General features: G+C 39.6%; 1 protein-coding gene across 1 annotated transcript in view; it reads right to left on the bottom strand.

Annotated features, from left to right (window-relative positions):
• Positions 1 to 22,414, bottom strand: part of STK4 (serine/threonine kinase 4) — a 90,093-nt gene extending 67,679 nt beyond the window's left edge. Inside the window, exons 1-6 of the mRNA XM_061127350.1 lie at positions 22,297 to 22,414; positions 16,734 to 16,814; positions 9,765 to 9,893; positions 6,833 to 6,947; positions 4,180 to 4,344; positions 1,840 to 2,007 (exon numbers count right to left, since the gene is read on the bottom strand). Coding sequence (XP_060983333.1) covers positions 1,840 to 2,007; positions 4,180 to 4,344; positions 6,833 to 6,947; positions 9,765 to 9,893; positions 16,734 to 16,814; positions 22,297 to 22,331 — 693 coding nt within the window. The 5' untranslated portion in view covers positions 22,332 to 22,414. The remainder of the gene's footprint in view (positions 1 to 1,839; positions 2,008 to 4,179; positions 4,345 to 6,832; positions 6,948 to 9,764; positions 9,894 to 16,733; positions 16,815 to 22,296) is intronic.
• Positions 22,415 to 22,430: the final 16 nt, after the last annotated feature.

Genomic DNA, 22,430 nt, shown 5'->3' with positions numbered 1-22,430 from the left:
AAATTAAAAACTGGCCCACTACATTGCATTGCAATTCTACAATTTCAAAAAAGAAAACTACAGAGGGATTAACCAGAAAGAGGGAAAAAAAAACTGAAGAAGATATATCATTTATAAGATGGGGAAAGTTAAAAAGGTTCCTCAGTGCTTTGAGAAAATGAGATTATGGCAATAAAGGTATTTCCATGGGAAAAAAAAAAAGAAAAAGAAAACTACAGGAGATATTGCAAGTTCCATTCCAGTCTGCTGCAGTAAAGTGAATATCACAATAAAGCAAGTCACATGAATTGTTGTGGTTTCCCAGTGCATATGACAGTTAGGCTTACCCTATTTTGTGGTCTATTAAGTATGCACTAGTATTATATCAAAAGAAACAATGTATATACCTTAGTTAAAAATTATTGCTAAAAAATGCTAACCTTCAACTGAACCTTCAGGGAGTTATTTTGCAATAGTAACATCAAAGGTCATTGATCACAGATTACCATAACAAATATAATCATTGTGAAGAGGCCTGAAATATTGTGAGAATTACTAAAATGTCACACAGAGATGAAGTGAGCAAATGCTGTTGGAAAAACGGCACTGACAGACTTTCTTGATGCAGTGTTGCCACAAACCTTCAATTTGTAAAAATCCAATAAGGCAAAGTGCAATAACATAAGGTATGCTTGTAAAATTATTTATTGAGTTTCCAATTGAAAAGGTACAGATTTAAAAAAAATAAAACTCTTTGCAATAGGCAGCTTAAATTATGTTATTTGAATCTAAAAATAAAGCCAGTACATCTTCCCATCCTTCTCTATTTCTGTCCCCCAAAAAAGAGAGGTGCTTACCTTTGGGCATGTGAATAGCTTACAAACAAAAAACAAAAAACTGTTAAGTCTATTAAAAGAAGCACTGCTTAATCAGAGGAGAGGAGGAGCTGAGCTGGGTGGCATGGAAAAGACTCTGGGGCCTCTGAGGAAGGCAGGAGTCGAGGTCTTGTAACAGTGCTGTGATGAGGTGTTCTAGAGGTGGGCAAAGTCAGGAAACCGCTTAATGTAGAAACACCGAAGGAGTGTCAATGGAGACAATCTGTGCTCTTCACACTCCAGAACCGGACGGAGGTCAGGGAGCACAGGGCCTCTAGAAATCACAGATGTAAATCCCTACCCAGGCCAGGCAGGAAGAAGACAACAAATGAATCAGGCTGGGTGTTAGCGATATGAGTTGAAAAGAATAATCTGCTTTCCTCTTAAGGCTAGCATAAGAAAAACAGAGAAAACACAGCAATACATTATAACTGATACGGGTGAACAGGGAACTGTGGAGGTCAGTGCAAAGCCCATGCCCTGTAAAAAGGAGAGGACTGTTTCTCAGCTCCAATTAATGTTGTTATGTTAAAATAGGAGCACCTGGGGGCTTCCCTGGTGATCCAGTGGTTTAGACTCCATGCTTCCAATGCAGCGGGTGTGGGTTTGATCCCTGGTTGGGGAACTAATATCCCACATGCTGTGGAACACGGTCAAAAATGTTTAAATAAATTAAAAGAAATTTTTTTAATATGTGAGTGCTTGAATTACTAAAAACATATACACTGCACAAGTCAAACCAATCAAGTCCTGCCAGAGGGATATCAATACACAACCTCTAGAATGAACAGGGGTGGATTACATTTGACTTAATTAGTGATTACAACTAGTGGAGGTGTATCATCTGAAGTCTAGATTGACACTTATCAATTATTTACAATTAATTCATTTACTGTTTGGTACCTAACCAAGAAACTCATTTAACTCAGTTTCTCATTATCACCAGTAACTGACCATCCCACTGGTTTCCTGTCCATTTCCTTACCCTCATTGGATGGATATCAGCATATGGAGGCTTTCCTTCAGCCATTTCTATGGCTGTTATTCCCAATGACCAGATGTCTGCTACACAGTTGTATCCAATTTCCTGGATCACTTCTGGAGCCATCCAAAAAGGTGTTCCTATCACTGTATTTCGCTTGGCCATGGTATCCTGAAACAGAAAGGAGAGAGATCAACATTAATCATTGAAACTGTTGAGAAAGAGTCCTTCTAACAATAGTAACTGTCATGGGCTTGAAATACATACACAAACCATACTCAAACACGATCAAGTAAGTAAGTCACAAAACAAATTCAAGTGACATTGAAACATAAAAGATTCTCAATCAATTATTAAAACACAAAAATAACTATCAACCAGTTAATGAAACACTAAAATGAGATGGACAAAAATTAAAAAGATTACTAATAACTCATATGGATAATAGCATAGAAAAAAATCAGATATCAAAATACAATGATAAAGGAACATAAGTTGGTACAATGTTTTAGTAGGCAATTCAGCAATATTTATTAACTTTAAATGTCCATATCCTTTGATTGAAATCTATTTCTAGAAATGTATCCTATGTATAAGTATCCCAAGATAGATGCACAAGTATTGTAAAAATAATTATAATAGAAGGACTGGAAAAAGGGCATCTGTCTATTCATTTGTAAAACTATATACCTGAATTCCTAACTTATACTTTCAGCAAAATAAGTTCAAATAGGTTAAAATTTTAAATGTAAAGAACAAAATCCAAAAAGCACTCAAGGAAATTACAGATGAATAGTTATATAAGGTTGGAGCAGAAAAGGACTTTAAAACATGACATCATGAAGATGGGAGTATTTTTCAAATTGATTTTATGATTCAACACAATCTCAACACAATTCAATTCAATCCCAACCAAAATCTAAATGAAGTCCCACGTTTATTCTTGTTTTTATTGCTTGTGCGTTTAGTGTCATATCTAAAAAATCATTGCCAAGACCAATGTCAAGGAGCTTTTCCCCTATGTTTTCTTCCAGGAGTTTTGGGGTTCCAGACCTTACATTTATTTTAATCCATTTTGAGCTAATTTTTGTGAGTGGTATAAGAAAGAGGTCTAGTTTTACTCTTCTGCACGTATCAGGTTTTCCCAAGAACATTTATTAGAGACCATCTTTTCCTCGTTGAGCACTCTTAGCTCCCTTGTCAAATATTAACTGTCTAAGCATGGGTTTATTTATGGGTTCTTGATTCCAATCCATTGGTGTGTGTGTGTATTTTTGTGCCAATACTATATTGTGTTAATCACTTTAGCTTTGTAACATAGTTTGAAATCAAGAAGTATGAAGCCTCCAGCTTTGTTCTTTCTCAGGACTGGTTTGGATATATGGGGCCTTTTCTAGTTCCATATGAATTTCAAGACTGTTACTTTCTATTTCTGTGAAAACCATCAATTATTAAAAACAACTGATACTTTAAATTTATAATATCTTTTACACAGCTCCAGAAGAATTTTTCTTTTCAATTTGGTTTCCTTATTAAGATTGTAATTTACATAAAAATGTTTGATATTGTTTATTTATGTGTTAACAACAAAATCTTTTGAAGGGCTCACAAATCATGATATGGAGTAAGTTCCTGAGGTGGTTTTTTTTTTTTTTTTTAATAACATCAAAGCAATTTTTGATCTGTTTCTCATTTAAATTTTTTAAAAATAAAAAATATACATGATACAGCTCTAAACAAATTATGTATGCATATAGTTGTCTACTACCCAAGAAACCTGATATATGACATTGCTGCAAATTTTTGTATACATCTGTCTAGAACTCTATTTTCTACACAAATTTCACACATCTTATGTATTTCACAAAATCATATAATTTTAGACTTCCTGTTTTGAAAGCATAGTGTTTTCATTGCCATGCACTACTAAGGTAGGAGGAAAATCAAGAGCCTGTATTTTGGAACCAAATGAGGAGAATGCTTTCAGTAAAGCAGCTGCCAACTGCTACCTAGAGGGTGAATGAGATGACATTATGTCTTATTCAAGGAAAGCTGGTTAATTTTTATTCCTTTTGTAAATATGATGATGTAGCCCAAAAGAATTTAAACATCTACTCTATCATTTCCTGTTTTAGTTTTTATTTTTTTCAAGCTAAACAGAGTTAAACTATGGGACCTGAGCTCCAAGGAAGGATCTACCAGCTCGTTTGTAACCGATTGGCACATTCTTCAATCTTTTACAACACAATTATATCAAATATTACATTTTTAAATAAATAAATAAAAAGAACAGTTCTCAAGAAAGACCTAAAAGTTACCAACACAAGTAACATTTTCACTTACTGTAAGTTGACCTGCTACCCCAAAATCTGCAAGTTTTGCATGACCTTCTGTATTGAGCAAAATATTTCCGGCTTTGATATCTCGGTGTATTTTTCTCATAAAATGAAGATATTCCAGTCCCTTAAGTGTTGACTGTAATATTGTAGCTATTTCATCTTCTGTTAACTGAAAAAGTGAAAAATTAAAATTCTATTAGTTTACATCAGCACATTTGAGAAAGGAGAAAAAATTTCGATCCAAAATCCTCTCCCAGAATATAAATAAGATCTCATTCAATGTGTAAAATAGCATTTGACAGCTTAAAGTACCATTGCTATGCTGACCACTCCGAAAGTTATATTTCCAGGCCAGATCTCTCCCCAAAAATCAGATTTATGTATCTTCCCACACCACACCTCCAGCTGAATACCTAACAAGCATCATAAGCATAACATGTCAAAATCAAATTCTTTATTTTTACCACCAAGCTATCCCTTTCCATACCACCCACCTACTCTATTCTTCCCACGGTCTTCTCTTTTTCAGTAAAAGGCAATTAAATTCTTCTAGCTGCTCTGGTCAAAAATCTTGAAGTCATGCTTGCCTCTTCTCTATCTTCAAGCTATATGCAATTATATCTCTGGGTTCACCCTGATTGAAGCCACCATCATGCCCTGCCTGAATTATTCTAATAATCTCCTAATTGGTCTCGCTGCTTCTGCCCGTAACCTTATATAATGTACATTCCACACAGTAGCCAAAATGAACCTTTTAAAATGTAAGCCAGGTACTTCCCTGGTGGTTCGGTCTGTAAGACTCTGCTCTCCCAACACAGGGAGCCTGGGTTCGATCCCTGGTCAGGGAACTAGATCCCACATGTTGCAACTAAGAGTCAGCTCAATATCTGCTCAAAATCCCCATGGCTTCCTAAGTCACTCAGAATGAGAGCCGGTCCTCACTAAGGCCTCACCTTATTTGGCTCCCCGCTACCTTCATCTTCTACCACTTTCTACCTCGTTCATCCTGTTTCAGCCACGTAGGCTTCCCTGCTATTTCACAAACATTCTAAACACACTCCCACTTCTGGGCCCATTTATCTGCCGTTCTCTCTGCCTGCAGTGCTCTTCAACCAGATTTCTGGATGAGATGGTTCTTTACATCACTGTCTCTGCCCAAACGTCACCTCATTAGGAAATTAGAGAGGCCTTCACTAGAACCCTCCACGCCTAGGTCATTCTCTATCCCTTTATCCTACTTATAGCTTAATGCAACATTATCACCATCTCACATACTATACATAATCTGTATACCTATTCATGTGACATCTTCGCTACTAAACATGTGAACTCCATTTTAAAATGCCTTTGATTTGCTTACTACTGGATCCCAGCACTAAGAAAGCCTCCTGGCATATAGCAGGTCCTGAGAAAAATATCTGTTAAATGATGATGAATAAATGTAAGCAAGAATGCAGGAGGCTGACACAGAATACCTGATCAGTCCAAAGCTGCCTCTGTGCTGCTCCCAGTCCAGTCCTACACAAACTCCACCAACAGACCCTCAGTCAGTGCCTCATGACAACAACTCACATTTAGAAGAGAATATGCAGTGGGGCAAAAAACATGTGATTTGAGTTTAGAAAGATCTATTCTTTAGCCTTGGCTCTACTTCCTTGTCATGACTTAAGCAAGTTATCTAGTAATGTATCTGAATCTCAGTTTCTCAATCTAGAAAAATAGGCAAATCACCTTTTTCAAAGAGTGTCACAAAAATCAAACGATATAGTAAGGCATGGAAGAATCCATGGGGTTTAATAACTAGAAAATGCACTTCTACAAGAGCAGGGTCATTGTTCTACTGACTACTGGATCCCGAAGGCCTAGATCGGTGTTCTAGAAATACTTACTAAATGAATAAACAAAGAGTTAACGCAACTGAACCAAAACTAGAAACCGTGACTCCTAGCTTTTCTCCCAGACATCACAGTAACAGCAAACTATCTTTCACAGAGAGGAATCTGATGAGGACTTAGTGGAAGCTAACCTGTGAACACCTGGGCAGAAGGAGAAAACCCAACCAACTTTAAACACTCAGAACTCATTGCTGGGCTTTCCTGGTGGCTCAATGGTGGAGAATCTGCCCACCAATGCAGGAGAGACAGGATCAGTCCCTGACCCAGGAAGATCCCACATGCCACGGGGCAACCAAGCCCGTGCACCACGCCTGTGCTCTAGAGCGTGAGAGCCGAGACGACTAAAGCCCACGTGTCTTAGAGCCCGTGCTCCATGGCAAGAAAAGCCACCGCAATGACAAGCCCGTGCACTGCAACTAGAAAGGAGCCCCCACCTGCTGCAACTAGAGAAAAGCCGGCACAGCAACGGAGACCTGGCACGGCCAAAATACAAGAAAGATCCTGACCTAACTGAGATCTGAGAGTCATTTTCCCCAGTTAGAAATAAGTAACGCACTTCACTGGACTAGGTTGGTTGGTATCAAAACTGCCACATTTAGTAGACAACAAAAAGCAGAGAGGGGAAAGAACCATGGAAAGGGGAAGATGAAACAGTCATCTGTCTAGATACATTAGTAGGAGAGTGTACATGAATACAGAGCAGAGAAAAGAAGATAGTGTGAGAGACCAGTGCAGCTGCACAATTCCAGAAGGTAAACTTACCGTTTTATTTCGTAATCGAATGATATCAGATACAGAACCAGCCCCACAGTACTCCATCACGATCCACAAGTCTGTGTTCTTAAAGTAACTGCCATAATATTTGACTACATGAGGGCTAGGGAGAGAGACAATACTAATTAGTGGAACAACCTTCAAACATCCCCATGAATTCATGCTGTAAAATACATGAAAATCCATTTCTCAGTTCAAAAGATCCATTATTCGTATTTAAGGTTAAAATGGGCACCCTCTTGATAACAAATTAAAATTGTATTGATTTCTGGAGGCCAATAAATAACAGCAGTGCAAAAACTGTGTGGGTCCCTTAACCCAGCATTTCTAAGTCTGCAACTCACCCTAAGAAAAGAATCACAGATTTCAAAAAGAAATAGTTACCATAGTCACAGAACTGCTTAAAAAAGTGAAAATCTGGAAAGCATCTAAACGTCTGACATTAGGGAGTTTATTTAAGAAATAATGATATATCCGTATAATGGAATAACCATGAATCCATGGAAAATGTAATAGAAGAATACTTGATAAGAAGATTCTGTTTACCAAAACACAAACAAAAAAGGCAGATTACATAATAGTGAGCACAGTAAAACTCCAAGACATACAGAAGGACATGTATACCAAGGAGTATTTAACAATGATTATCTCTCCAAAGGGAAACATGGTTTTCCTTTCTGATTTGCATTTTTCCAACAAGTCACATATACTTTGTAATAAGGAAAAATAAAACTACACTACAATCTATTATAAGGGAAAAATATTCAGAATTAGACCTGAAATATAAAGTCTTGAAGAAAGATTTCAGGAAAAAGTCAAAATCCCTTTAAAATGAAATAATTTGAAAAAAAAAAAGAAGAATGCATCTTCTGAAGCTACCAGCTTTAACGAGCTAGATCATTATCAGGGCTAAGTAATATTGCACAATATGGTAATGGAACAGGCTAAAACCAACTCAGTTGCATTAACTCTCAAAATTTCAAATGCCCCTTCATCCTTGGGAAACAAACAAAATGACAGGATATCAGGAAAACACACACACACAAGCAAAATGAATATTAATGGAGAAATGGATGAATAAATCTCTTAAGATACATAGTACCACATCTGCGCTCCCATCTCTGAATTTCTGTAGTATTTATTGTCTCCATAAGGCAATTACTGTCAGGTATTTACCGCTGGAATATATCCTATACAATCATGCATCATCAACTAGATTTTCCCGTGCATATATAAGCCTGGGCTGTCCAATTACAACCTACAAACTCCAAGAGGACAAGCGTGCTGCCCTGTATTTCTCTGTACTACTTATGATGCTTAGTATAGAGCAGGCTCTTTGAAATCGTTCATCTTTAGAGACATGTGCACACTGTTTCAAACACGGCTCTTACACAGCCTATCAAAAGTGGCAAAGTCCAACTTGCCCACTGGAAAGAGCTGCCATCATATATCTTATGCACAAGACAAAAGAAACTGCTACCAAAAACAAAACAAAAAAACTGCTACCTTACTCTGGTCCCTCCAAACAAGAAAAAGGATGGTTTTAGCCAGTTGAGAGTAACCACAAAAGTATCATGAAAAAAAGAAAAAGGGGACTTCCTTGGTGGTCCAGTGGTTAAGATTGTGTCTTAACCTGTGTTAACCCCCTGCAGGGGATGCAGGTTCAATCCCTAGTCAGGGAACTAAGATCCACGGGGAACATGCCTCATGGCCAAAGCACCAAAACATAAAACAGAAGCAATACTGTAACAAATTCAATACAGATTTTATAAACATGGTCTAGGGCTTTCCTGGTGGTTCAGATGATAAAGAATCTGGCTGGACTGTGTGAGACCTGGGTTTGATTCCTGGATCAGGAAGATGCCCTGGAGAAGGAAATGGAAACCCACTCCAGTATTCTTGCCTGGAGAATTCCATGGACAGAGGAGCCTGGCGGGTTACAGTCCATGGGGTTGCAAAGAGTCAGACACAACTGAGGAACGAACACTTCAAAAACAGTCCATATAAAAAAATCTTTAACAAATTTATTCCTGAAAAGGAAAAAAAAAAAGGTGGGGAGAACAGAAGTGATTGCATTCACAAGTCTACAAGACTGAGGGGCTCCTGGGCAAAATGCCTAGCAGGTAGCCCCATCTATCTTAAGCTTTACCAACAGGAGAGACTGAGTTGATCTGCTGACCCAAAGAGCTTCAGAAGGACAGAGACAGCCTTGGGCTGCACAACTATCTCATTCTCAACTCCCAAGAGCTGCCCCAGCCCCTCAGTTTGTGCTTCTCAGTCTGAACTGAGGAAGCCTGCTCCCCTGAAGTGACCCCACCATGTTGTCATGGAAATTCGGGGCAAACCACGTGCATTTCTGCGGTTGCCTGTGGCCCGACTTCCTGCTTGCAGCATTTGACAAATCTTAGTTCCCCAAAAATAAACACTTAACTACTCTCAGTTGGAATAGTTTCTTAAACTTGTGAAGGAAGGGACAGAACAGTAATATATAAATAAGCGTTCTCTTTTTATAGGACCGTTTGCTGTTCTAAGGTTTCTGGAAGTAAAAGCATTTGAACTATCTCTTCTGAGCTGTCTGCAGAAATGTTTTCTCAGTAGGAAGTAAGAGAGATCATTATCAAAAAAAAAAAAAAGGCTAGCCAGCACCACCTTCTGCCTCTCTGCCTCTTCTTCCTAGTTTTGAAAAGAGCTAAACTGAAACAAAACAAAACAACGAAGAAATAGAAACTCTGAAAGTTTAGCTGCTGAAACACACAAACTTTTTCATCCTTTTTTTTCTGAAAAGAAACATGTAGTAAGTCCACTTAACTCTCCCTTTTGCAAAATATCTAAGTCGATGCAATTCTAGGAATCAAACTCTAAATAATCACAGCAAATTCAAAACTGTTATTATCTCCAGAGCAACACCATAAGCCTTTACCTGTCACATTGCTGCATGATAGAGATTTCTTTGATTATCTCCTGCAGGTCTGATTCCACAGGAACTTGCTTAATAGCAACAATCTGACCGGTCTCTTTATGGATAGCTTTGTACACACTGCCATAGGACCTGTAATTGGGGGGGCCAAGGATACGTACAAAGTCAAAACAAGCCAAGAGATTAAAAAGTGCTTAAAATTCAAGCAACTCACCATTCTAATTTACATCCCCAGGTGCCCAAGACATATATACTTAGCTACACTTGCAAAACTGAGATAGCTAAAGTATTGATACTTTGGGGAAAAACTGTCCTTAAGAGAACTACTATCTTATAAACTTAAAATTTACTGAATGTATAAGTATGAAGTAACAGTCATAAGGGCAGTAGCTACCAGGTCTGCTGGAAGCAGCATCCTCTGAGGTTCACCCTTACAGAAAAGCCATGAAGGGGTCATTATCTCTATTTTACAGGCAAATGAGAAAAGGTTCAGAGAAGTTACATGACTTGCCCAAGGTTACATTAAGTGATAAATAAGCAGTCAGTCCAGGCTATGAATCCAGGTGTGTCAGAACACAAAGCCTATATTCTCTCTACATTTGTATTAGGGCAAAAAAAGGGGGGGGGGGGTCTTCCTTTTCTTGCACTCATTCTAGCATCACAAGGTCTTTTAGTCCTTGCTGTCTTTAGTCCTTGCTCCTCTTACTTGCAATAATATTTAAAATATTAGGAAATTTTTACTCCTAATTCTTTTTATCTTTCGCTTCACCTTCCCTTAAGAGTTTATTATCAAGATAAATAAAAGGTTAGGTAGCCTTTCAATTTGGGGGCTATAAGAGCAATACAGGAGAAGGCAATGGCAACCCACTCCAGTACTCTTGCCTAGAAAATCCCATGGACGGAGGTGCCTGGTAGGCTGCAGTCTATGGGGTCACACAGAGTCGGACACGACTGACGCAACAACTTAGCAGCAGCAGCAAAAGCAATACATTTAGAATCTAAAGACCCAGGATTGGAGTCCTACCACCACTGCTAATCAGTATTATTACAGTATTACAGTATATATCAGACATACTATTAACCTTGTACCTCAATTTTCTCACCTGTAAGATGACAACATTACAAGAGAATTGCAATGGTTAAATGAGGTATCATTATCATTATCTTACATAGATTATATATTCGCTTAAATCTTGGATGGCTGTCAGTGAAATAATGAGCAAATTGTCTTTCATAGTTCCCAAACACACCTGTTTCTTCATACTCCCTTGGTGAAAAAAAAGATCAAAATAACAGTGCACCTAATACATCAAAGTAGCTGAGTGCTCTAGCTAACAAAATGCTACTCAAGGATTATTTCAATGTGAAAGTCACACAAAAATTTTTTTTCAAGTCTATGCAAAGCACATAAAAAATTTCCATTCCATCAGACTCTTTTATTGGCAAAACTAATATAATGATATTTAAATGTTGCCTAAAACTTATTTTTTGCAAGGGAAAGACAACCACTGACCATGTGTGGAAGATCCAACCACTGCCTCTTCTTCCTTGCCCACTAGAAAAATCTGCCATCATATATCTTATGCACAAGACAAAAGAAACTACAAACAAAACAAAACAAAACAAAACCTGCTACCTTACTCTGGTCCCTCCAATCAAGAAAAATGAGGGTATTAGCCAGTTGAGAGTAACCACAAAAGTATAATGAAAAAAAGCAAGGGGGACTTTCTTGGTCGGCCAGTGGTTATGACTGTGTCTTCCAATGCAGGGGGTGCAGGTTCAATCCCTAGTCAGGGAACTAAGATCCACAGGAAACATGCCTTGCCTTATCTTCCTTGATAGGATAACCCCAAGATTTGTGACCAAATCTTTGTGACCAAATGCTTGGTCCCAGGGGATAAAGCCTGGTGGTCCAAGCCAGTCCCAGGATTCTGATCCCTTTCTGCCAGTGACTGAACTAGCAGTAAGTCTAAGACCCAGTACAGACCAGTGAAATTTGAGAGGAATTCTTCTGAAGGGTCCCTGGGAAAGACTTTCTTCCCTGATTAAAAAAAAAAAAAAAAAGAAGCTTACAAGGTGGCCCATTTTTACCTGCTTCTTCCTTTCCTGCTTCTAAAGTGGCCATCTTGAGACTGTGACTTACACAAATGCTAAATCATTATCAAACACTTAGCCATTCTGGAATTTTTCACCCCCAGATTTTTCTGCTCGTTATTAAATGCCCTTACTGGTTACACTGTTAGTTGGGTAGTCTGTAACTTTCATCCAAATTTGCTCTTGATACCCTAGGTCAAGGGTCCCCAACTCCCTGTTAGGAACCAGGCTCTGAGCAGAAGGTGAGTGGTGGAGGGCAATTGAATGAGTGAAGCTTCATCTGGATTTGCAGCCGCTCCCCACCTCGCGCATTGCCACCTGAGCTCTGCTTCCTGTCAGATCAGCAGTGACATTAGCTTCTCATGGGAGCACACATCCTAACCTAAAGTCAAGGCAGAATAGCCTGAGATTGCCACAGGTTAGAAGCAAAGGGAATAATAAATGCAATATGCTTGAATTATTCTAAAACCATTCCCCTCACTCCCGGTCCCTGGAAAAAATGTCTTATATGAAACTGGTCCCTGGTGCCAAAACTGTTGGGGACCACTGCCCTAGGTCCCATATGCGTAAAGAAGTTCTTTATTTCATCTTCACTTTGGAATGAATTTTGCTGGATATAGAATTCTTCTTTGACAATAGCTTTCTCTCAGCACTTGTACTATAGTTTATCAGCTTCTATTGTTGTAGAGAAGTCAACTGTCACCAGGTTATCATTTTTCATGGGTAATCTTGGGCAATCTCTCCTGCAGTTCTTAAGACTTCCTCTTTATCCTTCACAATCTATAATTTTACTATAACTAGCAGTCGATTTATTCGGCACTTCATAAACTTCTTCAATGTGAAGACATATGTCTTTCTTCAAGTCTGGAAATTTCCTAGTATTACTTATTTCCTGTCTCTTCCAACTGTCTTCTAGAGCTCCTACTGAACCTATAGTGGACCTTGTCAATCCATGCTGTCTCCCTAGTTTCCAACACTGCATTTCTGTCCTGCATTTTGTGATCAGTCTTATTTATAGCTTTCAACTCAGAAATTCTCTTTTCAGTTTGTCCAGTTGACAGCTTTTGCAATTTATTGGGCATTAGAACTTCAATTATTATAGTTTTCATTGTCAAGCCCTTCAACTGTTTCTTTTTCATGGAGCTGTTCATGTTAATAATTTTGTGTTTGTCTTTTAAGGATTTTATTCCCTCCTTTTATCTTTTTGAAAATTGCAAACAAACATGAAATTCCATTTCAGATTGCTCCATTATTTCTATTTCCTTGGGTGGGAATTTCCTATTTGTTACATCTGTTGATTATTTAATGGCACTGGATTTCCTCGTATGGGTTTTACTTTGAATGATTCTTTTCTATACAGTGCTCACTGTTCTTGAGCATTTCATGACATCGTGATGGTTTCACGATTTCCTTAGCTCAGTCATCTAGGCTGTACAATTTAAACTAGATCTTGCACTAGGATTTAGGGTTTTCAGCCCTCAAGACACCATACCTAAATACACTCCAGGCCCAGTTCCTATAGTCAGACTAGTCCCTCTTTTTCCCCAGGCCACAGGCAACTGATACAAAAACTTCCTGCAGGAAGCCCAATCTTCGGACAACAACATGAAATGCTTTCCCCTCCTATTACTATGACAGCTATCTTTTCTATCCCTGGTTTATAGCTGGCTATGTATCCTTATATTTTAAAAACTAATTTTCATTCATTATTCTTTTATATTTGAAATGGAAAAGAGAGGTTCCTGCATGCACTTACTGAGAAATCTTGCCTGGAAAACCCTCCACACCTCGCTATGCTCTCTTGACAGCCAAGAAAACTCCAAGAGCTCATATGAGCAATTAATATTCACAATTCCAGACTGCACTTAAGAGTACAATTTAGAAGGCTTCAGCAAGAACCACTTGCTGAAGGTAAGTCCAAGACCTGACTCTCTACAAAGAAAAACTACAGTGACTCAATGAATTTTAACTGGCAGAGAACAAAACAAATAATACCACAAAGGAGGTGCTTCACACAAGCTCTGCAAGGCAAGGGTCAATGCAGAGAATTAGAAATTATACAGTATCTGAGGCCAAATTAACCAGGTATCAGTCTTAACCACATCACTCACTAATTATGAAACTATGGGCAAAATGTTTTTGCTCTTCTCCCCTGATTAAAAACTTAAATGAGTCAATGGGTAAAACTTTAAATATAATAGAAGGAAGAAAGGTGAAAGCTCTAATCAAAACACTTTCTGAGGGCTGTCCATCCATTCTGGTTTGGAGCTGTGGCCCTGCTCTGCCAAAGATCCACGATTTCCTCCAAACACAGAATGGCAGCAGTCTTGGGAATCCGACACAATCCTTTAGCCAGGGCTCACTACACAAGGCCCAAGTCCATGCGAGTTCACAACCCATTCATTTTCCAGAACCATGGCATGGTCTTTTGTGTTCAGGAAGGAAGTGCAGTTCAGGTCTTCCTTCAGGATTCTGCTGATTAAATGAAGCTTGTTCAGGCTCATTCAGTCAGGATGATAGAAATGCAAGCACTTGTGGTAACATTTAAAACAATATGATGACAACATGCGAAGATCTGAAGCTTTGTTTGTTTTCTTTCTGGTGATAGATTTACAGGGACATTTCCAAGGTCCTTAAGGAAGACATCCACAGATCTAAAATGTAATTTAAAATAATCATAATTAGCTTAGTTTCTCCTTACATTATATTTCTGATCACTCTCTATCTGCAGTTTTCTTTTGACATTCCTCAAACCCAATCCACCCAAACAGAGCTCCCTTCAAGAACATCTAAATATACTTTAAGATTTAAGATTTAACTTTGTTTGGGCAAGATAAGATCTGAAAAGTGCTTCTATTGATATATTTAAAAATAAAATAATAGTTGCCATTTACTGAGCCCTTACTAGGTGACAAGCACTGTACCACATACTTTAGTCTCATTATCTCATGTAATACTCAATGTAATCCTATGAGGGAGATGTTAATATCCTCACTTCATAGCTGAGGCTTGTGAGGCTTCAAGATGTTCATCAACCTTCAGAGTCTATGTTCTTACTACTCTAACACATTTTCATTAAAAATAAAACAAGTCAAAAATAAATAAATAAATAAAACAAGTCAGTTACATACGTAGTCAATTATGCCTACCACTCTTGATCTTATTTTAAGTATAACCTATAAGCATGGTTAGATTAAGGGCCTTGCACTCACTACATGGAGGAAAATACAGAGGATATCACGCTAGAGTTGAAAATGGCAGGCCAAAGACATAGAGGGACTGGATTTTCTTTCCCCATACCTTTAAGGATGCCAAGTCAACTTGTAGTTTCAGATTCATCATGTACTTGTCTTTTAGTAGCACAGATGTTGTCATCTTTTACTTCCCTTCTCTGCTTGATTTCTTGCTTGATTCCAAAGAGTATTTTTCCAACCTTCTAAAAGATGATGACTAATGTTTTTCACAAGGAGGTAATCCATGAAATCCTATTCCATGTAATCCAGGATTGGGTTTAGCATTTGTTATCTACATTAGGCATAAATAACACTGACTCCAAAATAAACTTATGATATATAAAAGCTGATTGTAAAGAACAAACACTAATTAGACAATAGACATTTTTATAAATTAACATTTCAGGTCTTCTCTTGAACCAGAATTACTTCCAAGAGATTTTACATAATACACAAACACACACCCACACATTTACATGCTTACTGATGTATAAACTACCTCTGAAAAATACATAAAAAACTGCTATACTGGTTGCTTCTGAATGGCTGAGAGAGATAAGAGGCAGATTTTTTTCAGGCCATTTTTTATGCCTTTCAAATCTTGAATCATGTGACTTGATCACCCATTAAAAAATGAACAACGAAAATTTTGAAAGGGTGTCTTGATATTTTAATGTCTTGGTCATTACAGAAAAAGAAATAAATATACAAATATCAAAAGTATAAAAAATTATGATGTAACCTTTATTGTATCATGAAAGCCAATGATGGTCACTATCTATTACCAAATATCATACTACTTGTATTCTATAAACTCATTCAGAAATCTGAGTTTCAAGAAGTCCTCCAGTTCCCAACCTGGGATCCTAGATCTCTTAGGAAGTTGTAAAGGTAGTGACTCCTTGATTTATTTTCTGTATTTCCCAAAGTGACTAACTAAAATGCTGGATTCCTTTTTTATAAAAAAAAAAAAAAAAATGAAACAAGTTATTGCATATCTCTCAGAGGCTACAAACAGAAAATTAAAGTATGTCTGACTTGAACAAAGTATAAACTAATTAGTTTTATCTGTTGAATAGATGTAATCATGCATACCACAGATTTTATGAGAGAAAACAACAGATGTCCATGGTACTGAAAAGACCAGGAATCACTAACTCTGTCTATCGAGTGATTGGGGGATGAGAGAAAGGGCATTTCAAGCTGTAAATTTACCTCCCACCCCACCCAGAGCAAGGCTGATATGCAATATTTCCCTTTCTTTTCCTTAGCTTTACAAATTATTGCATGAGAAAGGTTCATATTCTGCTGGTGTTGGGGCAGGAAAAAGACTTGAGATCTACTAGTCCACCGATGGAGAAGGCAATGGCACCCCACTCCAGTACTCTTGCCTGGAAAATCACATGGATGGAGGAGCCTGATGGGCTGCAGTCCATGGGGTTGCTAAGAGTCGGACATGACTGAACAACTGAGCGACTTCACTTTCATGCACCGGAGAAGGAAATGGCAATCCACTCCAGTGTCCTTGCCTGGAGAATCCCAGGGACGGCTGCGCCTGGTGGGCTGCCATCTACGGGGTTGCACAGAGTCGGACAGGACTGAAGCAACTTAGCAGCAGTGCACCTACATTTTTCTGGGCACTCACCCTTCTCCAAGTTTCTCTAAGACATCAAACACTTCTTCTGGTTGTTTAGTTAAACTATCTTCATCCAACTTTTTCAGCTGCCTGTGAATGAAGAAATTTAAGCATAAAATAACATTGTACTTACCAGCAACTTGCGAGAACACAAAACACATTATTTATTTTACAATTAGCATCTGAGGAATTTCTCTACAAAGCCTTCGTTGGTAAATGCCAATAAAGGCAAGCTAAGAGACCTTTAAGGGAAGCTGAAGGGCTGGTCTGTGGAAATGTTACTTGTGTCCCGGGTCACCTTCAGGAGCAAAATCAGTACCGGAGGGTAAAGAGCTACCATGAGGCTGACTTCAGTTCCACAGGTGTAAGAATTTTCTAACAATAAAAGCTGCTCTGAAGTGGTTTAGACTGCAATTAAGAAGTCCCTAGATTCCCATCACTGGAGCATCTAGACAGAAAACGAGTTCTTGTGTAGCTGAAATGCAGTAGAATAGATTTAAGCATTAGCTAGAGACCGTTTAAATCTTGAGATTCCGTCAACTAAGATGGCATAACTCTGTTCAGAAAAGATGCTTAATGCAAGCTTGGTAATGAACTGAAACATGGTCTTAGATTGGAGGTCAAGGAAGATGGATAAGAATCTTGCTCTCCATTAGCAAGATTTTGGTACTTATTTTTGTTGAAACACATGGATTCTATAAGGTATCACAGAAACAGAAAGTGGAGAGCACATGCTTAGATGTGATTAAAAGTGAAAAAATAACCAGACAGCTGGAAGTTTCATATAGTCTCACCAAGACTCTCCTGGGGTGACTGTGTAGCTGACTATTCCCCAAAATCAAAGATTTTGCACACAACTTCCAGATAATTCAGATTTTTCTATGACAAACCATGATCAACACAGAGGTTATAAATTAAGCATAGGTTTTTTTTTTTAACTGAGAACTGTGAAAATTGTTAACAGTCTTAGATGAGCTGTCTGCTAAGGAACATTTGTGTGCGTGCATGTGTGTGTTCTACACCATGGTTTCCTGAAACTACAAAGGACAACAAAGAAAGGGGAGCTCAGGAAGTGGTGAAATATGGAAGCAGTCCCCTGGAAATTTCTTTGTAAAGAAAAATGTTTAAACTAGCTGGACAATACCAGCTTTTACAAGGAAAGATGAACTAAAATACACACGCACACAAATGTGTACCTTCCTAGAGAAAATGACAAAACGGTAAGAGAAGCCAAAAAACCCCCACATACCTGAACACATCAAGTGTATCTTCCAGTAAATGCTGATTTCAAGAAGACAATCTCAACAGGATTTTATAAAATATCAAAGACTAGAGAAAGGGAGAACTGCTCTAGGTCAATAATTGCCATGACTTGAAAATTAACCAAAGAAACAACCACACTGACCTTTGAAAATCAAAAGGTCCTAAAAATTAAATTCCAATGACATCACAAAAACTCCCAGGTTCAAAACAAAAAGGGTTGAAGTGAAACTTCAATGTCAGAAGTGAAATTTCTATGAACCCAGAAATCAGAATGAACATCTCACAATGGGGATGGGGGGGCAGGAGTGGGTAAAGCATTGATTTGTAACTGTATAAACAATGGACAATACCTCTTTTCTCAACTATAAAGTTTTATAAACAGTTTATGTAAAGAAAGATCAGATGTGTCCCTTTGAAGTGGTGGCTCTGTGGTTTATAAAGAGCAAAACTCACTATTTCAACTATTAGAAACACAGCATCAACAAAGGAAACCGCCACTGCCATGAGACAGCTGCAAGCCTCTGATAATACTCTTGACAGACAAACTTTATATGAGTGTTCAGATGCTCCTTTAAAACAATCTAGGTGGGGTTTTGTTTGGTTTGAGCTTAAACTATCTCATCATCTCTGGTGCCTGAACCTAGAGGTGGTCTATAAGAACATTTGCTAAATGGACTAATGAATGCAATGATGAGAATCATAAACCTTTCTCAGTACTCTTCATGAGCTTTCAAAATTAAAAAGAAGTTCGCCCCGAGAAAGTATTACTGTGCTATCAACAAATAACAACTCTATGGAAAAACTTTTGACAAGGGACTCAATGATGTTTTCTACATGAGTCTTCATGGAAGAAGCACTCTAAGCAAACAGCCCAACTCTGATGATTCAGCCCTTTCGACTGTACTTCCCCAGGTCCTAGGTAGTTTTAGTGCTTGCTCATAACTGAACAGGCTGAGCCAACACAGCCTCCAAGGACTAGATACCAGGGGATGTTCCACTCCTAAGTCAGCTGCATGGATGGTCAGTATCCCAGAAATGCACTCTACACACTCCACCACAGTATTAGTATCTAATAGCAACTCACTTCTTAAAATCATAAACTTCTAAAAAATAAACAGAAAGTGAAAAAACATAAAACTCCTATGCAACCTGTCAACCTTATCGTTATTCTCTTGTTGTTGGTTGTTGTTTAGTCGCTAAGTCACGACCAACTGTTTTGCAACCCATGGACTGTAGTCCGCCAGGCTTCTCTGTCCATGGGATTCTCCAGGCAAGAATACTGGAGTAGGTTGCCATTTCCTTCTCCAGGGGGTCTTCCCGACCCAGGGATCAAATCCGACTCCTGCACTGGCAGGTGGGCTCTTTACCATCATCATTCTCTTAGTCACACGCAAATATCAAACTCAGGAACACAAAGAGCATTTCCTACCTTGGGATTGCTTTCCCTTATTGGAAACACATGCCATGTGAATCTCTGAAAAGACACCAGTACCTTTCCAAACACAAATAAGGATGTTCATGAAGTCATAACTCACTGGTCTGGCTAGCTCCCAAACCTCTTTCTCCCATCTTAGAACTTTTGTTAAGTTTTTTTTGTAAGGTTATTTATATATACCTATTCTCTTTCCACACAGAATTCGTTATGGGATACAACAAATATGTAAGATAAATGGATGGAGCTTTTCAATGAAAATAAAATTTACGTGCCCACCCCAACCTCCTCAAACTCATGTTAAAGTCTTAATGCTCAATACTACAGAATGTGACTGTATTTAGAGATGGGGCCCTTAAAGAGCTAATTAAGGTAAAAATGAGGTCATATGGGTGGGGCCTCATCCAACACGACTGGTGTCTTCGTAAGAGGAGATGAGGACATACGTACAGAGGGAGGACCGTGTGAAGACACGGGAAGGAGGCAGCCATCTGCAAGCCAGGAAGTGAGGCCTCGAAAGAAACAACCCTGCTGATGCCTAGGCCTCAGACTTCTAGCCTCCAGAACTGTGAGAAAATAAATTTCTGTTAACTCATGCCATCTGTGAGATCAACATGGCAGTCCTAACAAACTAATATCACTGGTAATAAAGTTAACTGGCTGAAAGGCAGTTCACTAGCTATGATGAGCAGGAAAGCACCTGTCATTCAAGAATTCAACCCTGCAGAGGATGGGATGATTTCAGAGAACAGCATCATCGAAACATATACATTACCATATGTAAAACAAATAACGGATGAAGCAGGGCACCCAAAGCTGGTGCTCTGTGACAACCTGAGGGGACAGGATGGAGAGGGAGATAGGAGAGGGGTTCAGGATGGAAGGGACACATGGATACCTGTGGCCAATTCATACTGATGTACGGCAGAAACCATCACAATATTGTAATTATCGTCCAGTTAAAATAAATTCAAATATAAAAAAAGAATTCAACCCTGTAACACTTTTCTCTTGCACATTTAATAAAATTTTTTAAATCCAAAAGGCACAGGAATGAGTGTGTCAAAAACCAAAAAGGTTTACTTTTTTGCCCAAGATTATACAGCATAAAGTAAAAGCAGAAACAAAACTCAGATTCCTAATCCTCTCTTCAATTAAACCAGCACGTCCAGGAGAGAACGAACATATTTCAGAAGGAAATATAACCAGTGTCCATTTATAATTGGATCTACGGTGCAACAGCAAATACCTACTAATATACACAAGGCCCTGTGAAACAAGGGTACTCCCAGAGAAGAATCAGAGTGATACAGCTAAGAGCATGGACTTTGGACCAAACTGCCTGGATTAAAATCCCAGCTCTGTCACTTAGTAACTGCAACTTCTGGCCAATTGCTAACCTCTCTGGGCCTCAGTTTCATCACCTGAAAACAGAGATACAGGTGAGAAGACTGCTGTGATGGTCAAATGAGTCAACAGTGAAGGTGAACCATATGAAACTAATATTTTTATACATCAAAAATGGTCAAATATCAGCAAATCCATAAGGTTCAATGAGAGACATGGAAAGCACTGAGAATAACATCTGGCACCCAGTAAGTGCTAGATGGATACAAAAATCATTTTATTTCAGACTCAGCGCACTACAGTAGGGTGACTTACGAGTCTGTCCCAACCAGCTATTTGCCTTCTGCAGTGTTTGTGCACTTCAAACAAAGCTAAGGGCACAGGCCCAGCTGTGGAACCCTTCCCTTCACCTCTCCACTGCCCCGCACTCCCACACACTGAACACTTCCTACTTTAGAGCTCATTCTGCTACAGGAAGTCAGAGGGCTCTGTGAAATTGAAGCAAACTTCATGGCACCTCAAGCAGTACTCTCCATTTTTCTCCAGATGTGGCAGAGTGATTGAAAAACCCCGGGGGTCCACAGAGCAAATCACGGATACAACTGCAACCAACTCAGGAGGTTAGACTATCTAGGATCGGCCACTTCCCCGATCTTGACTTAAAACTGTTCCAGGGAGCAGTAGGATTTGGAGCTGATACAAAACAATAGAGACCTGAAAAAAGGGCACAGTGTGGCTGAGTCCAGTGAGCCAGACCTAGAGCAAAAAAAAAAAAAAAAAGGAAACACACAGGATTGTCTCAACTCTTCTGGGCCTCAATTTGCCCATCTTGAAAATAGCCTCTTATTTCTCTATCTACCTCCCAGTGCGGGAGTGAGGAAGATTAGGAAGATCCTGGATATCAGAGAGGAAAGATGCCATCATCTAGAGGGGACACTACCAAAAACATCTAAATCGCTGCCCTGCACGAAGCCTCCCTTACTAGACCTTCCACCTGGCATGGCACACCTTCGGCCTCAGGCAGCAAAGCTGCTCCCCTCAACAGACCCTCCCCACTGCACCTCTGGTGGGACTCCCTCCCTTAGAAAGTCTGCCCAGCTCTCCTCTCTGCTAGTTCGCGACCCACCCCTTAGCCAGAACCCCCTCGTAGGTCCTCATTTGGCTTAAGCATCCTCCCTGTCTCAGTGAGCCCCTTCTAGGACAGGCTTCACCCAGCGGCCCCCGCCCTCAGCAGGTGCTCTCCCTAACTTCTCTCCAGTCCCCCAGCGGCTGCCCTCCCCATCTGTCCCCCACCTTCCGCCAGGATGTCCGCCTCGGCAAGCGATCTCTCTAACCAGCCCCACGTTTACTCCCCGGGGCCGGACCCCCACCGGCCGGAGGTTCCCCCATTCAGCAGGTGCCCCTTCAGCCGCATCACCTCGCCCCGCAGGTCCGTCCCCTCCAAGGGGGCTCGCACGCCCAGGTCTCCCCTCCGCCGGTCCCCGTCTTTCCCTCCCTCCACCCCCTTCTTCTTAGCCAGCGGCCCCTCACCGGCGCGGCGGGTTCCTAAGCTGCACCGTCTCCATGGCGCTGCCGGCAGCCGCCCAGACCGTTCACTGCTCCATCCTCCCCCGGGACCTCCTCGATCCCGCCCAGCAGACCCTCCCACACTTCCGCTTTCCGCC

The sequence above is a fragment of the Dama dama genome, chromosome 23, assembly GCF_033118175.1.
Source record: "Dama dama isolate Ldn47 chromosome 23, ASM3311817v1, whole genome shotgun sequence".
In the NCBI taxonomy this organism is placed as follows: Eukaryota; Metazoa; Chordata; class Mammalia; order Artiodactyla; family Cervidae; genus Dama; species Dama dama.
This window is presented reverse-complemented; position numbering and strand designations above follow the sequence as displayed.